The sequence below is a fragment of the Capra hircus genome, chromosome 2, assembly GCF_001704415.2.
Source record: "Capra hircus breed San Clemente chromosome 2, ASM170441v1, whole genome shotgun sequence".
Lineage (NCBI taxonomy): Eukaryota > Metazoa > Chordata > Mammalia > Artiodactyla > Bovidae > Capra > Capra hircus.
The window spans coordinates 50989587-51008325 of record NC_030809.1 but is presented as its reverse complement, the minus strand read 5'-3'; the positions used below and the strand labels follow the sequence as shown (position 1 = coordinate 51008325).

The window sequence follows — 18739 nt, the reverse complement described above, 5'->3', positions numbered from 1 at the left end:
TATAGTCAAGTCAATAGAATTCTCCAGGCCAGAATACTGGAGTGGGTAGCCATTCCCTTCTCTGGGGTATCTTCCCAATCCAGGGATCAAACCCAGGTCTCCCACATTGCAGGCGGATTCTTTACCATCTGAGCCACCAGGGAAACCTGAAGATTCTCACCTGCAATTTCCTTGATGTGGTCACTAACAGTCCTCTTCCCCCCAGTGCTGGGACTCCATGAACACACTTGGCCTCTTCTTGCCAAGGTCTTTGGTCCCATTCTCTTTGGTAGCCCCTGGGAGACAGCAGCTTTCGATCGAGTTCTTTGAGCAGATGTGACAATGACCCCACTCCAGCCCTGTTGTGGGCAGACTCCACTCCTGATTCATAAGAAACATGCATTCTTGTGCCAACAACTCAGGCCATGCAGGCCATTGCCAGCAAGCCCTCCTCACTCAGAGGTCCAGCACAGGTTTTTACCTGTAGAGGCCTCAGGAGAGGCCAGACAGCAGTCTGCTGTGTCCCTCACACTGCAGAGGACACTTGTGAGCCTCTTAGAGCAGTTCCTCTGACATCCTTCTCAATTGATTTCTGGTGGAAGGAAGCACATTACCTGTCAGAGAGAAGGAACAGGCTCCCCAGTGCATAGACAATGCTCCTAGAAGAAACCCTTCATCAGATTAACAACTCTGAACATCTGGGTGGCCAGGTAAGGGTCACAAGAATGATTCTGGATCACCTCGTTCCTAAGTGCTGTTTGGGTGGTCAAGCATTTCACGTTGGAATGTGGATGTGGCCATCATCTTTCACCTGGGGGCCTCTGCTGAGACTGATACAAAACTAGTTCTATATTAAGATCCTTGCACTAATGAGGCTATTCATCAACTGAAGTACAATTGCAGTCATCACATTTCCTACATACAGTGTTCAATTTTATTTTTTAATTCAACAAATACTTTATCCAAAAGTAATGGGAGGTACTTGGCAGTATAGCCAGCAAATGGAAACAGAAAAAATGTGCTCTTTGCCTGGCTCAAATATCCAGTTTCATCATTATCAATATCATTACATTCAATACTTCTTATACTCTTATTAAACCAAGTCCTAGGTATAGCACCTTATACATATGCAGAAAAATTCTACTGGGGATTTTATTATTTCCTATGAGATTGCTACTGTTATCAGGGAGGGTATGTAACCTGTTCATTACACAGGAAGCAAGTGGTAAAGCAGAGATTTAAACACAGGACTATCCAACTTGGTAGCCTAAACACTTGATCTCTAGTGTCTATTATGTACGTTGGGAGGTTTATGACAAAAGATAATAGAGCATAAGCTACAAAGTCAGAAAAATTTCAACTTCTCCTTATTCTAATTGAAAACAGCTTGAAAAAGTTAATTAAATTATTGGTCTATTATTTGGGCTATAAAATGAAAATACTAATAACTGCCTCAGCTAGACATCTGCTGCACTGCCCAGCATCCATCTCTCGCCCCATTCTCGGCAGTGCAGCTTTTGCAGCACGATCCCACCCCTACCTCCAGGTGGAACCTGGGTGGTTTAGAGGACAATTTCCATATGCCAGTCTCCTGGCCACAGTCATTTGTTCAGGGAAGGGCTAGATTTGTTTGGCTCTTCTTAATCATGGACAAATCCCAACTGATACACTTACTCCATAGGGTCGTTTTAAGAATTAAATGAGGTAAGACGTGTAAAGCACTTAGCTTAATGCTTGGCAAAAATAAACTTACATTTATTAAATGTTTGGTAGTACTATGGAACATGGATTGGACTAGAGAATGTCAGACTGAGCAGATTACTTATGCAGCTAATAATAAAGGCCTAAACAAAATGAGACTCAAGAGGTGACAGTATAGGACCTCCCTGGTGGTCCAGTGGTTAAAACTCTGTGCTTCCAATGCAAAGGGATGCAGGTTTGATCCCTGGTTGGAGAACTAAGATTCCACAATGCCTGGTGATGTGGTTAAAAAAAAAATGAGGTGACAGTGCCAAGAATCATTACTAAATTAAAACTAAAACATATAAATAGCATTTCCACTAACAAAAATAGGAAAATGAAGAAGAACTTAAGTGGCATGTCAGTCAAATTGTTTTGAACAAGCTGAGTGTGAGAAATGAGTAGGATATTCAGAGAGAAGTAATCTTGGGAGTTTTAAAAAGAGGTTGGGACTTAACTAGTGGTGTGCTGGCAAACTAGCTCTGGGTAAGTGGGAGGAAGCTCTAATTTCAAATATTTGCCCCTTCCTGTGATGTAACTGCTCTCATCACAGCTGCCTTCATGCTAACTACAGGAGGAACTGGGAAGAGATATGCAGAACTGGCTCTCATGAGCCAGGAAGAGATGGTTCCAGGCACCCTTATTAGAAATGAAGCTTTCTGCTTCGACTGGGAGTAAATCACACCATTCAAGGACAATATATTAAAAAGAAGAGACTTCATAATAAAGCCTAAAGAATATTTAGAGGATATGAGGGGAAAGGGAGTTTCAGTAAAGAGGAAAAGAAGAATTGCCAGAAAACTGGGGAAGCTGGGACAGTTTCACAGCCAATGAAGAAGCAGCTTCGAAAACTGGGGGTAGTAGACAGCCCGTAAGGCAGCAGGTGAGGACTGACAAACAGCTCAGTGTCTGACTTTTAAGAGTTATCACTGACTTGCATGTGCACAATTTTGGCAAACAACAGGGAGAGAGAGACTATTGTAACCTCTTAAAAATAAGAATTCTCCACATATGTCATTATTTCTCCCTATCCCTTTCTTCATAGAGACATTAAAAAAATTTTGTTGAAATATTTCAGCTCATGGAAACTTTCGGGTGTTGGTCACATCTGCCTTTAGAAAACCATTCCAATAGCAACTATTTGAGATATACATGAAACCTGTGTGTGGTAGATGAAAGGTGAAACTTCTGATATGAAAAATGTGTCATGGACTAAATTAAACATAGACAGCATATTAAAAAGCAGAGACATTACTTTGTCAACAATGGTCCGTCTAGTCAAAACTATGGTTTTTCCAGTAGTCATGTATGGATGTGAGAGATGGACTTTATGAAGAAAGCTGATCTCTAAAGAATTGATGCTTTTGAACTGTGGTATTGGAGAAGACTCCTGCGAGTCCCTTGGACTGTAAGGAGATCCAACCAATCCATCCTAAAGGAAATCAGTCTTAATATTCATTGTAAGAACTGATGCTGAAGCTGAAACTCCAATACTTTGGCCACCTGATGCAAAGAACTGACTCATTTGAAAAGACCCTGATGCCAGGAAAGATTGAAGGTAGGAGGGATGACAGAGGATGAGATGGTTGGATTGCATCACTGACTCAATGAACAGGAGTTTGAGGAAACTCCAGGAGTTGGTGATAGACAGGGAGGCCTAGCATGCTGCATTCCATGGGGTTGCAAAGACTCAGACAGGACCAAGTGACTGAACTGAACTGAACTGAACTGAAACACAAGGAAACTTCTTCTCTGACACTCAAGATAAAATGGGAGTTTGTTCCAATATTGGAAGTAAAGCTAGCAGCACTCAATACTTTTGTAAGTCTCATTGCCTTCCTAGGGGTTTTTTCAAGATTGATCTTGACTATACTCAAAAATCACCTGCAGGATTTGACTTTATAACCTAACTATCTTTAAAATGCAACTCCACTGTGGAGGAGATTCTTACAGACACTATTTTTCCTGACTATATCCATGAGTAACCATGAGTGTTGAGTGCTGAGTGCTAGGTCCCTTCAGTCACGTCCAACTCTTTGCAACCCTATGGACTGTAGACTGTCAGGCTTCTCTGACCATGGGATTCTCCAAGCAAGGATACTGAAGTGGGTTGCCATTGCTTCCTCCATGAACCTTCCAGATCCAGGGATCAAACCCATGTTTCTTATGTCTCCCGCACTGGCAGGCGGATTCTTTACAACTAGTGCCACCTGGGAAGCCATATATATAACATAAACATATATAACCTTTATACATAAACTTGTTAATATGCTATGTAACATATAAACATGTGAACAACCATAACCACAAGTATGTTACTTAATCCATCTGAGACCTTAGCTTCCCATTTATGAAACGAGACCAGTGAAGTAAATGATCACTTATTTCCTTTGTAAATCTAAAATCTCTGTAACTGTACCTAATACTGTATATTGTCACCCTGCTTATTTAACTCATATGCAGAGTACATCATGCGAAATGCCAGGCTAGATGAAGCACAAGCTGGCATTAAGACTACAAGAAGAAATATCAATAAACTCAGATATGCCGATGACACCACCATTATGGCAGAAAGAGAAGAACTAAAGAGCCTCTTGATGAAAGTGAAAGAGGACAGGGAAAAAGTTAGCTTAAAGCTCAAAATTCAGAAAACTAAGATCATGGCATCTGGTCCCATCACTTTATGGCAAACAGAAGGGGAAACAGTGGAAACAGTGGCAGACTTTATTTTTGAGGACTCCAAAATCACTGCAGATGATGACTGCAGCCATGAAATTAAAAGATGCTTGCTCCTTGGAAGAAAACTTATGACCAACCAGGCAGCATAATAAAAAGCAGAGGTATTACATTGCCGACAAAGGTCCATGTAGTCAAAGCTATGTTTTTTCCAGTAGTCATGTATGGTTATGAGAGTTGGACTATAAAGAAAGCCGACCACCGAAGAATTGATGCTTTTGAACTATGGTCTTGGAGAAGACTCTTGAGAGTTCCTTGGACTATAAGGAGATCAAACCAGTCCATCCTAAAGGAAATCAATCCTGAATATTCATTGGAAGGAATGATGTTGAAGCTGAAACTCCAATACTTTGCCGCCTGATGCAAAGATCTGACTCATTAGAAAAGACTCTGATGCTGGGAAAGATTGAAGGCAGGAGGAGAAATGGAAGACAGGATGAGACGGTTGGATGGCATCAAACAACTTGATGGACATGAGTTTGAGTAAGCTCTAGGAGTTGATGATGGACAGGGAAGCCTGGCGTGCTGCAGTCCATTAGGTTGCAAAGAGTTGGACACAACTGAGCGACTGAACTGAACTGAACTAATGACTGTAACTTTCAAAATAAATTTTAATAGGTGAATAATATGTTTTAATGATTCCCAATGACAAAAAAAAAAAAAAAAACTACTTCACTATCACTTCGGGCTTTCCCGGTAGTTCAGCAGTAAAAAATCTGCCTGCCGTGTAGGAGATACAGGAGATATGGGTTCAATCCCTCAGTCAGGAATATCACCTGGAGGAAAAAATGCCAACCTGCTCCAGTATACTTGCCTGGAAAAGCCCATGAATAGAGGAGTTTGGGGAGCTACAGTCCATGGAGTCACAGAGACACAACTGAGCATGACGAGTGAGTGAGTGTTAACTTCACTTCAGTACTAGCATTCAGTTTTCTTAAATAAGTAACAAGGTTTCCTCACATTTGAATTAAACTTATGTAGGATGAGGAATTCCAGGGTTCTATACGTAAGGATGATAATATGGCTGCTTATCTTAGCGATATTGCCATAGTTACAAAGACTGCTACGGCTACTGCTGCTAAGTCACTTCAGTCGTGTCTGACTCTGTGTGACCCCGTAGACGGCAGCCCACCAGGCTCCCCCGTCCCGGGGATTCTCCAGGCAAGAACACTGGAGTGGGTTGCCATTTCCTTCTCCAATGCATCAAAGTGAAAAGTGAAAGTGAAGTCGCTCAGTCGTGTCTGACTGTTCGCGACCCCATGGACTGGCCGTCCATGGGATTTTCCAGGCAAGAGTGGGGTGTCATTGCCTTCTCCAAGTTACAAAGACTAACAAGTAATAATAATAATTTCTAGAAGAAATTTTGTTATTTTCATAGCACTCCATTCAGGCAATGAATTACGTGATGCACTAGAAAATTCTAAGTCAGCTGACATATGCTGACTGTACCCCTGCTCAAATCAGCATTTGCAGTGGGTCATGTGCATAGCAATATTCACCTTGTTTATCCCCTTGAAATGGCTCAGGAATGACAGATTTTGGCAGTTAAAGTGAACAAAGAAAAAAATGGCTGTTACACAGCCCCAAAGTAAGAATTTAACCTCCTTCAGATGTTCACTGAATTCTTAAGGCTTTCCCTTTTCACATGAAATGTTTAATTACATCAAAAATATGCCACAGGACTTACACTTACAGAAAAACCTATCTATTTGGATGCTTTAAAAAGACACACATTTAATACTTAGAATCCTATTAATTAACGTAAATTTTCTGTTGGAAATTTCAAGATTTTTTTAGGTTAGTCTTTCAATAACATATCTGCTTCTATATTACAGCTTAATGATGTAACTATAGTCTAAAAAATTGTTCTTCTTTTTGTAGAATAAAAAGATGATCATTCCTTGATCTATCGATAATCACATAACAGCACTTTTTCATACCAGAAGTGTAATAGTTATATAATGAATATACAGGTATATATTTCTGAATATCAAAAACAGTACAGACATTCTTCATGTGAAACTCACAGTTTTCAGAAAAACATCCAAGTTTGCTTAGAGTGGAAGATGCATGGTTTGAAAACATGGCCAAAAAAGTGAGTGTTTGAAGCAGGAAAGTTCAGGGAGTAAATTTATTTGTATTTAAACATACAGTGCATTCCATATTAAAGATGGAATCCATGGGTAAGGAAACAGCAATCTAAAGGCCAATATATTGTATAATAATTGGGAAAAAACTAGAATGACAGCACTATAATATCTTAAATATAGATATTTTAAAATTCTTTTCAGATGCCTGCTACACAGTAAACTCCTAACATTGTTGAGCAAACAAATAAATGAATACCAAAAATAATCTTTTGAATAAAATCGTTAAGAGAAAACTACACAGATGGCCACCTGGCACATGAAAAGATGGTAAACATCGCTAATTATCAGAGAAATGTACATCAAAACCACAAGGAGGTATCACCTCACACCTGTCAGAACTATCATCAAGAAAACAAAAATGCTGGTGAGGATGTAGAGAAAAAGGAACCCTCCCAAACTATTGGTAGGAATGTAAATTGGTCCAGCCACTAGGGAAAACACTATGGTGGTTCCTCAAAAAACTAAAAATAGAACTACCCTATGATCCATCAGTTCCACTCCTAAGTATATAAACACTAATTTTAAAAGATATATGCACCTCAATGTTCATAGCAGCATGTTCTACAATAGTCATGAACAAATACTCTTAAGTGTATTTGATAGCTACTCTGGCAACTAAATACCTAATGCATAAATTATTCCACATGATTGAATTTCAGATTAAACTGCAGTTTTTCTATCGCCTTGGAAATCATGCTGGTTTAGAACCTACATAATACTCAAATTAATATACTGCATTATTTAACAGTCATGTTTTAGGTGCTTTTTATAATCCCCATAGCTCAAGCTCAAAAGAATGGATTTTGTTTTCTGTAAGTAGAAGTAACCTAGTATGTCACTTTAATCTGAAAATCCCTTCTTCTGGACTCAGTGGCTAAATTCATCTGCTGCTTTAAACTACCAAGAAAATGGTTTCACTATTATTAACAGTAGCCAACATAAGGATGATAGTTTACAATCAGTAAGCTCTTACAAAGGGCCCAGGCACTTTGCTAAGAATATTATATGCATTATCTCATTTAATTCTCATAATACTAGTATTTTTCTTCATCCTCTTTTTTTTTTTCAAAGATGAGGAACCTGAGATTTAAAAACATTACACAATTCTCCCAAGCTAGTAAGTAGACTTGAATTTACTAGTCTGTCTGACTGCAGAGCCTGTGCTCTTAACCACTGATAACCTCAGAATTCCTCAAACTGTGCTGCATGTGACAATCCTGGGTGGGCAGCCCACACACAAAAGTTATTTATTAACAGCTAATGCATGTTAGAAAGAAAAACAGCTAACACAACAAATCTCTCCCAAACCCTGTGGCTTAGAACAACAAGGTCAGGGTAGATAACCAGTTCATTTTCTTTAATCAGATGGTTTAAGGAAAAGGATAAATAGTACAAATGGTAATCCAACACTGTGAAAATCAAGAAAGTAACAATTAGCTAAAGGTTTAAAAACACTGGACTATATTTTTCAACACACAAGAAGAAAAATGAAGACTGGTTCACAGGACACTTAAGCCCAGTCTTGACTGCACCCAACTACCAGCATGGTTTCACCATACTGGACCTTAGTCTTTCTTATCTATAAAACACAAGCTTAAGCTTTGGGATCTCAGAGCTCAAAAATACATGATCCTAATGCCTTGGATCATTATTGCAATTTTATTTCAAGAGAAGACTCTTGAGAGTCCCTTGGACTGCAAGATCAAATCAGTCAATCCAAATCAACCCTGAATATTCATTTGAAGGACTGATGCTGAAGCTGAAGCTCCAATACTTTGGTCACCTGATGCGAAAAGCCAACTCACTGGCAGAGACCCCCATGTTGGGAAAGACTGAGGACAAGAGAAGGGGTGACAGAGGATGAGACAGTTGGATGGCATCACTGACTCAACAGACATGAGTTTAAGCAAACTCCAGGATATAATGAAGGACAGGAAAGCCTGGCATGCTGCAGTTCATGGGGTCACAGAGAGTCGGACACAATTTAGTAACTAAACAACTGTCTTTAGAGATACAATCAACATAGATGCTGAGAGGTATACTCAAAGGACAGTCCATTAAATTTACCAATTTAATGTTGGTAAATTATCTTTTTGTTACTGATCCATGACAAGAGAATAAGCTGATCCAGAATGTGAAATACCTACATCAGTAAGCCCATTATTTAGTTTAGATGATTTTTTTTCAGCCAAATCTTCTCAATGAAGGAAGCTTCCACATTGATTTACATTCTATAGTAAGTTTCTTACTGAGTCACAGATCAGTTCAAACAGTTCAGTCCATGTACCTGAAGTGGCCTGCACATGAGAAATGGCAAATAAAGCTTCTTGAGTGTTTTTGTTTTGAAGAATCCAAAAAACAAGCACAAGATAAAAGGTTAAGGGGAATTTAATAGTGAGCCTGAAACAAATTTAGTATTTTCTGCCTCTCTTTAAAAAGTGTCCATTTGATTTTTCATAGAAAGCTGTTTGTGCTGATTGCCCAAGAGTTCTTACACAATAAAAGCATTTGGCTCTTTTTATTTGGAGAGTTTAGGAGGAGGCAATGAGTAGCACTATTAAATTTGTGAGGGGTCAATTCTAATTTTGGAGACAAATTATAAATCTAGTGATTTCTGGAAGCTATCTGCAAGGTATTCATGGCTATAATTTGGAGATTCAAGGCTATAGGTACATTGCGATCATCTCTGGAAATCCTGGGTGTACATGAGACTTTCTGGAGGGAGGAAATATAATTAGCTTCTGTTTTAAGAACAATGTTCACAGTCAAAGTTTCCCCAGATAGTGATTTGACATTTTCAACTTTTTTTCTTTGTATTCCCAATAGGATCTCTACATTGGCCAAAGTGTCTAAAGATTCTTATTTCTGATCCAGAAGGACATGTTTTCCCTCCAGATTAGTAGTGCTAAAAGTCATTCAGAGCAAACGGAACAGTGCAAAACATTAGCAATTAGCTAAACAAAAACAAATCACACTTCTAGGTAGGAAGAAAACGTAAGCCAAGAGAAACAACAATCAAAATGCACACTGCGCCAACAAGCCACACCTCCCCAGCCCTATATTCCACCCAAAGCCTTCCCCTTTGGGACTTATTTCTATAGAGACCATCTCTCAGTTCCACAAATAAAACTAGATGTTGCTAGGAAACAATCCGGCTTCTCAGGACACAGCTGAAAAGGAGTGGCTGCTTCCTGCTAAGAGGTATAGAAACCTGAAGATATTCCTGCTGTATGTGCGTTTACAAAACTTATCTCACACAGCCCAAGAGAGAACATATTATGCATATGCCTTTAGTCACGACAGCCTTAAATTCAGGACATCACTAAGACAGACGCCAACACTCTTTTCCCATCCTAGCCCTGCATTCATCCTTTACTTTCAGGTCTTCTCTAAATCCATCATCTACCCTATCTCCCTTTAACAGGGGCCAAGAAAACTGTTTTTGCATATTTTCAAATTATTAAATACTCATTTGGAAGATTTTTCCCATCATATCATTGATTTTATTAAACTTTTGAAAATTTCCACATGGGTTGGAGCTACTACTTTGAAAATTTTATGTCAAACTTTTGTTACTTCTTTTGAAACAACCAAGTGGTTTTTAGCTATATTAAAGCAGCCCAAACCATCTCGGAAGCAGTAACTACAGAGGTAGCCCACTCAACTCTTCATCTTGCCTTTGACAGCAGTTGTGTTCCTCTTTTTTCCTTTCTCATCTTAATAGCCATCCCGGCGGCTCAGTTAGGAATGACTGCTGGTACAAGAAAGGCGTGCTACTGATGACTTAAACACAGGGGAAGATTTTTTCCTTTGGAGTGCCAGTCCAAGCTCTTTCTTTCTTCTCTGTAATCCTCGGCTCTTAATCTTCTTGACTGATAACTTATGGTGGTTACATGTCTATAACTAGTCAAGATGTCACATCCTTTCACCAGAGTCCCAAGCACAAGAGAAAGTGGGGGCTAAAGACTCTCTTCATGAGGCTCTGGCTTTTCCTTGGAAAAGGAAGTTGCCCCAAAGTCTTCCCTTTACACATTGCTGGCCAGAACTGGGTCACATGTGCACTCTTAGGCTACTCACTGCTTGGACAGCCACATCAGTTTAGCCCTTTCTTAAGTCTAGAGAGGGCCTACTCGCCCTGAAATCAAGGGCTTGCTGCCCACCTCCTAAACCCATAATGAAGCAGGAATCAGGAAATGGCTGTCAGTTAAAGACCATAGAGCTGCCATCCCTCCCTTACCACATGGGATGGCCAAGTTGTCACAGAAGTGAGGCTGTCTCCAGTCTAGAGGTCAAAATAATCCATACAGAGTGAGATGGACTAGCCCCAGGGGAGAAAGGGCTATCTCTCCTTAAATCAAGGCCTCTTACTCTCACTTTGAGGTCCCAGATAAGTCAATCTTTCTTTTAAACACACGGGTGGTTCTGCAACTATATAAATGACCCATGCTTAATATTTCAGATGTTAGTACCTGGGCCTTTTAAAGTCATTTATTGAGGCTGCTACTGCTGCTAAGTCGTTTCAGTCATGTCCGACTCTGTGCAACTCCATAGACGGTAGCCCACCAGGCTCCCCCGTTCCTGGGAGTCTCCAGGCAAGAACACTGGAGTGGGTTGCCATTTCCTTCCATGTGCATGGAAGTGAGAAGTGAAAGTGAAGTTGCTCAGTCGTGTCCAACTCTTAGCAACCCCATGGACTGCAGCCTACCCCATGAGATTTTCCAGGCAAGAGTACTGGAGTAGGGTGCCATTGCCTTCAAGACCTGTTAAAAACCAACAGTGTGTCTGAAAGTGCCACATATCTCATTCTACCTACATGATACTTCTGTTCCTGAATGCTTGTCTCTGTGTTCATCCATCCTTTTAAGAGGTCTGAGGGCACTAAGTCCTCACCCCTCTTCCACGCTAGGGATCTAAAACTATTTGAAAATATACTAAGGAGACAAACATAGGGGACTCAAACTACCATTTATTATTTATTCAGAGTTCTCTGGAAATGGCTAGATGGGAAAATTAAGTGGAACCTCTTATTACCCATCCTAAATCAAAAGTAGGGGAGAAACTTCTGCTCCAGGCCATATGGTAGTAATTAGTTCCAGACTTGTCTTCCTAATGAAACGAAGTTCCAGACTTGTCTTCCTAATGAAACGACTGCAAAAATAGTAAGCAGTTATTTTATGACACTGCACAATAGACTAAAATCCCAGAGAGAAGGGAAACTTATAATGTGACTCCATGATCATCCTGATCTTATCCGAGGAACAATTTCCTGAGTGCAGCAAAGGGAGCTACAGTTCATGACAGTTCTAACGAGCTAAGGAGGCAGCAATCAGAGTTTGGGTCAACTGAAGTGGCTAGAATCTGCAGGCAAGGCACTGGAAAGAGTGATGAGGGAATAAAGGCCAAAGGTCCATGTGGGGATCCCCCACAAGCCTTTGGCCATGGTCTGGGCTGCATATGTGCAGGGTGAGACTACCAAGGCTTTCCAGAGAGTAGCTGCTCCAGAGCTGAGAGTGCAATGGAATTAAAGTAGTCAAGCAGTTCTGGAGAACACTGGAATTACAGCCAAGCCAGAGAGAATGGTCAATGTTCCAGGCATCTGGCTAAGACATCATAAATACCATTACTTAGGAATAAGCACAAAGTCCTAGAGTAAAGCCCACAATAGACCTACTCTAACAAAGCCCCAAATCAAGTCCTAACAAAATCCATAAAGGAGACTAAACCTGAAGACTGAATCCCATTAAGTTAGAAGAGCTAGATAACTATATTAGGCTTTTCACAGATACATTCTAACCAAGTTTTAAATCATAGCTAGTAAGTTCAGGGAGATAAATCATCCAATCAGAATAAAAATAAACGTTAAAATTAAATGTATGCCACAGAACTCAGAATTTCTACAATATAGAATCCTCAATGTCCACTCTAAAGTGAAAAAATGCAAAGAAACAGGAAAATGAGACTCACAGTCAACAGAAAAACAGACAATAAAAACAGACTCTTAGACAAGCCCCCCTCTAAGATTGGATATAGCAGAGAATTTAAAGCAGATGTATTCAAATCAATTCAAATAAATGAAAAAAGATATGGTCTAATAGAGTTAAGATATATCAGACTCTCATAAAAGAAATTAAAACTATAAGAAGGGAAATGCATAGTCTATCAATGAAAAGTCAAATAACTGAAATTTTTAAGTCCACTGAACAGGCCTAACAGGAGAATGAAGAAAAACAAAAAGAAAAGTTGGCAAACTAGGTTGAATCCAAATACTAAAGAGATTAAAGAAAAATTAACCAGAGCCTCAGAACCTTAAAGAACAACATGTAACATATGTGTAACTGAAGTCTCAGAAAAATAAGTTCTCAGAAAAAAGAAAAAAATATCCAAAGAATTCATGACCAAACTTTTCACAATTTTCATTAAAAACATTTACTTAAAAAGCTTAAAGAATCCCAACCAATATAAATAAAAAGAAAATCACACCTAGGTACATTATAGACAAACAGCTGAAAACCAAGATAAAGAAAAAAATGTTGAAAGTAGCCAAAGGGGAAAAAAAGAGACACATTACATACAGGGAAGCAAAAATATCATGATGATATGTGAGAAAGACACTGAGAAAACTTGAAATTAAAGAAGAATAGCACTTTTCAAGAGATATATTTGCCAAAATATTTTCCTAGCTATATCCTTGGGCTAATTCTCGATTTAGACCTCTGATCTATACTCTAGAAAGTGAAACAAATACAACACCAAGATTTTGTGACTTCGGTCAGTTGGGAATAAGATAAATTTGGCCTTCCTTTCCTTAGTTCCTTCTCAGTTAAATATAGATAAGGAAATAAAACAAGAAACAAAGACGGTGGGGGGAAAACTATAAAGTAATGGGAATCACTGTCTTAAGTGATTCTAGCATCTTACAGATTAAAGTGTTATTGTTGTTTACACTGTCTTAAGTGATTCTAGCATCTTACAGATTAAATTGTTGTGGTTGTTTAGTCACTTAATAGTCTCCATTTCTTTTGCAACCCCATGGACTGTAGCCATCAGGCTCTTCTGTCCATGGGATTTCCCAGGCAAGAGTACTAGAATGGGATGCCTTTCCTTCTCCAGAAAATCATCCTGACCCAGGGATCAAAGCCACTTCCCCTGCTTTGGCAAGCAGACTCTTTACCACTAAGCCACCAGTGAGTGAGTGAAGTTGCTCAGTCGTGTCCGACTCTTTGAGACCCCGTGGACTGTAGCCCACCAGACTCCTCCATCCATGGGATTCTCCAGGCAAGAGTATTGGAGTGGGTTGCCATTTCCTTCTCCAGGGGATCTTCCCAAACCAGGGATCGAACCCGGGTCTCCCGCATCGCAGGCAGACGCTTTAACCTCTGAGCCACCAGGGAAGCCCACAAATTAAGGTATTCACACACAAAAAGAGGAACCACCCTATGCAAGAAAATAAAAGTGTATCCCAAAAAATGTCACATAAAAAAATCATCTAAGAAAACACAATATGCTATTTATAGCTTCATATTAAGCATTACAAAATCTTAAGTGAGAAAAAAAGGAAAAAGTATGAGAAAAGTGAAAAAAAAAATGTTTCATAAAATCTAAAAGGGCAAAATTACATCAAAACCACAACAGTTATCTCTAAAGTCACATCAAAACTGCAATATTCTTTTGTGAACAGAATAGATATTAGATATAAACATATAATTTTTAAATCATGTTTCTCCCTCACTATAAACATATATTTAAACACACCAGAGAAAATGCTGAACTCTGAAGACTTTTCCTCCCCTTTTTCTTTTTGTCATAAGAGGAAACAGAAAAATTAAAATTCATTGAATTTTTGTTTCCATTTCTTGCTATCTAGCATGATTCAGCAATAAAATTTACATAAGTAAATACAAGTCAATTTTATTTTAGTCAATACAAAATTGTCCAGAGAAACAAAGTGCAATGGGTTTAACATTTTAATGGAATTTCAGCAACGATATTACTTTGCCTCAACTAGGGTTTCTCAACAGTGTGCTGACATGTGAGGATAGATAATTCTTTGTTGCGAGGGGGTGTCCTCTGCATTGTAGGATGTTTGGCAGCATCACTGATCTCCCATTTCCCCTATCCAGTTTTGCCAAACAAAAACATCGGCAAACACTGCCAAATGTCCCGTAGAGGAAGTAGGCAAAGTGCCCCTGGTAGAGAAGCAGTGCATAAACTAGTTTTTCCCACCCTACTCCCACTCTGTTCACACACACACACACACACACACACACACACACACACACACACACACACACACACAGTGCTTGGTTTATAATCTACATTGAAAGGAACAATGTCTTCTGATAAGACATCTGTTGTTAATTTTTTTTTTTTAAAGAACTCCCTTCATTCAGTGATAAAGCTCTCCAGTTTGGGGGAATGTTAAGATTTTCTTACTAGATTTGATTTAGATTTCTTTATGACTGTTTAGTAGGTTTTACTTTTGCTTTTAACTCAAGTAACAGATATTATATTTTCTGGGACATGCTTATTCATCATGCACTCACCTATGAAAAGAGATGCAAATCAGCTAAACAGGGTTGGGACACTTTTATTAAAACAAATAGCAACCTATTTCTAAGTCATTTGTTAGAAGACTATGACACTTTCTTTACCTAATTGATCTAGGACACATCACGGAATTTTGAAATAAAAAGATACTTTAAGCTGCAAGTTATTCTTAATGTAATTCAACCATCTGAAAATACAGAACATTTTTTATATCAGTAATCTAAATTCGAACATCTTTTTCATTGGTTTAAAAATATTAGTAAATGTTTATAGTCACCTCTTTCCAAAATGCAGCTAATGATCAAGGGTAAAGTGAAGTTTTAAAAAGAAAATACTGCAGGTTCTGACATTTAATTAGGGTAGAAATTAAGCACAGAATTCATATCAGCAAAGGTATTTATGATTGTTGATTCCCCTACCCCAAAGAAGAAGAAAAAATTCCCAGGATATGGCTGTTCTAATTTATGTATGTGAATTTCTTCCCAAGAGAAACAACAGAATAGTATAATGTCAGAGCAAAATGTATGCACTAAGCCACAAGCAAGTCCAGTTCATCTGACTCACCTATGTGATACAGTCCTATCCAATCACTGGGATCCACCTCCTCTTTAATGTCCCAGAAGATGATGAGGTTCTGGGCTTGCCCCAGCGTGTACTCATACATGCTGGCCGTCAAGCTGGAGCGGCTCTCAGAGGTCACCAGATCTGTGTCACTGTTGGCCCGCTGTAGGGTCATATTCTCGGTCATGGAGCTCTGGGCAGCCAGGCTCTGGAGGTTCTCTGGACTCAGGGTGTACCGCATCTGAGGATTTCGACGCCTTACAAAAAGCAGGTGCTCCCGGGCTGAGCTAGCCATCCCGTCTGCCTCTCTGAGACTGACTTCCTACAAAGCTGTAGAGATAAACACATACAAAGCATTAGCACTACAATGCAAGGAATTACATTTAAGCTTCCCAGACAATGACTTTATGAGTGTTTTTTAAAGCCTAACCCACGCAATAATCTGCTGTCAAAATGAAACTTACTACTCTACTGTCAACTGATGATGTCAGAAACAACTTCCATAGACTGAGGTCACATGATGGTAAAGGTCATCAAACACCTGTGGCCTCAATTTCACTACTGGGCACAGTGTCCTCAAAGCAATTAAGAAGGGGCTTTCCCTACCATCCCTTTTATGTCTATCCTTCCTCCTTCAGAAATAGCATCCTCCTCTCCTTCACCCAACTCACATATTTTTTTGTTGATGCAATTAAATTTTAAAATAGCAAGACAGAAAATTTTGACCCATGTTAAACGGAGTTGAAATACACCAGTGAGGACAAGTTCATGTGCTCAATTTCCTTCTCATAGGAATAAAATCCACCAAATCCTTCTTCAGGAACTTGCCCAAATGTTACCTCCTCACTTACATATAGTTGACCATTCCATTTAAAACTGCAACATCCAAGCATTTCCCACCCTTCCTTCCTTGCTTTACTTTTCTCAAAAGCAATTACTATGATCTGATGTACCACAGAGTACCATGCACTTATTTCGTTCTTGTGTATTTTCCCCCACAAGAAGGTAAGCTTGGGGAAAGAATAGTCTTCTCAATAAAAGGTGACTGGAAAAACTGGGCAACCATGTGAAAAGAATGCAACTGGACCACTACCTTGCACCATACACAAAAAATCAACTAAAAATGGATTAAAAACTTGAAGACCTGAAACCATAAAACTCCTAGAAGAAAACACAGATCAAAATTTCTTTGATATAAATCATTGCAATATTTTTTTGGTTCTGTTTCCTAAGGCAAAGGAAACAAAAGCAAAAGTAAATAAATGGTATCTAACTAAACTTAAAAGTTTGGCACAGTAAAGGAAATCACTGATGAAACAAAAGGACAACCTACTGAACGGAAGAAAATATTTGTAAATGATATGACTGATAAGGAGCTAAATATGAAGAGATGACATATACTGATAAGGAGCTAAATAAACTGATAAGGAGCCAAAATATACAAAGAGCTTATGCAACTCAATATCAAAAAAAAAAAAACAACCTAATCAGAATATAGGCAGAAGATCTGAATAGACATTTTTCCAAAGAACACATACAGGTGGCACAAGAAAAAATGCTCAAAATTACTAATCATCAGGGAAATGCAAATCAAAACCACAATGAGATATTCCCTCATACCTGTCAGAATGGCTACCATCAAAAACGAAACAAATAACAAATGTTGGCTAGGACGTGGAGAAAAGGAAACTCTCCTGCACTGTTGGAGGAAATGCAAATCAGTACAGCCATTATGGAAAACCATATGGAGATTTTTCAAAATATTAAAAATAGAACTACCATATGATATGAGATCAAATCAGTCAATCTTAAGGGAGATCAACCCTGAATATTCACTGGAAGGACTGATGCCAAAGCTAAAGCTCCAGTATTTTGGTCATCTAATGTGAACAGACAACTTGTTGGAAAAGTCCCTGATGGTAGGAAAGATTGAGGGCAGAAAGAGAACAGGGCATCAAAGGATGAGATGGCTGGACAGCATCACCGATGCAATGAACATGAACTTGGGCAAATTCGGGGAGATGTTGAGGAACAGGGAGGCCTGGCTTGCTGCTGTCCATGGGGTCACCAAGACTTGAACATGACTAGGCAACTGAACAACAACAACAATGATACAGCAATTCCACTTCTGGGTATATATCCAAAAGAAATGAAAACAGGATCTCAAAGAGACATCTATACTCCCATGTTCACTGTCATTTTATTTGCAATAGCCAAAATATGTAGACAACCTAAATGTCATTATGAATAAATGGATAAAGAAGTTGCAATATTGATATATGTATGCAATACATACAAGGGAATATTATCCAGGTGTGAGAAAGAAGAAAATCCTGATGTTTGGAACAACATAGCTGAACAATGAAGCATCATACTAAGTGAAATAAGTCAGAGAAAGAAATGTATTATCTCACTTATATGTGGAATCTAATTTAAAAAGAAAAGTCAAACACCTAGAACAAACCAAAAGAGGGGTTACCATGGGCTGCAAGATGGGAATAATGGGGAGGTTGGTAAAGGCTACAAACTCTCAATTTTCAGATGAATAAGGTTTGAGAAGCCAAAGGGAATGATGAATGACTACAGTTAATGACACCATATTACATAATTGAAATTTGCTAAGAGAGCAGATAGGAAAAGGAGTACGTCAAGGCTGTATATTGTCACCCTGCTTATTTAACTTCTATGCAGAGTACATCATGAGAAACGCTGGACTGGAAGAAGCACAAGCTGGAATCAAGATTGCCAGGAGAAATATCAGTAACCGCAGATATGCAGATGACACCACCCTTATGGCAGAAAGTGAAGAGGAACTAAAAAGCCTCTTGATGAAAGTGAAAGAGGAGAGTGAAAAAGTTGGCTTAAAGCTCAACATTCAGAAAACGAAGATCATTGCACCTGGTCCCATCACTTCATGGCAAATAGATGGGGAGACAGTGGAAACAGTATCAGACTTTATTTTGGGGGGCTCCAAAATCACTGCAGATGGTGATTGCAGCCATGAAATTAAAAGACACTTACTCCTT

General features: G+C 39.0%; 1 protein-coding gene across 2 annotated transcripts in view; it reads right to left on the bottom strand.

The window, feature by feature from the left end:
• The window catches only part of HECW2 (HECT, C2 and WW domain containing E3 ubiquitin protein ligase 2), a 451986-nt gene that overhangs the window by 240970 nt on the left and 192277 nt on the right, over positions 1–18739 (bottom strand). For both annotated transcript variants that reach the window (XM_018061392.1, XM_018061400.1), the window contains exon 2: positions 15717–16043. In XM_018061392.1, the coding sequence (XP_017916881.1) occupies positions 15717–16008 (292 nt within the window). In that variant the 5' untranslated portion in view covers positions 16009–16043. The remainder of the gene's footprint in view (positions 1–15716; positions 16044–18739) is intronic.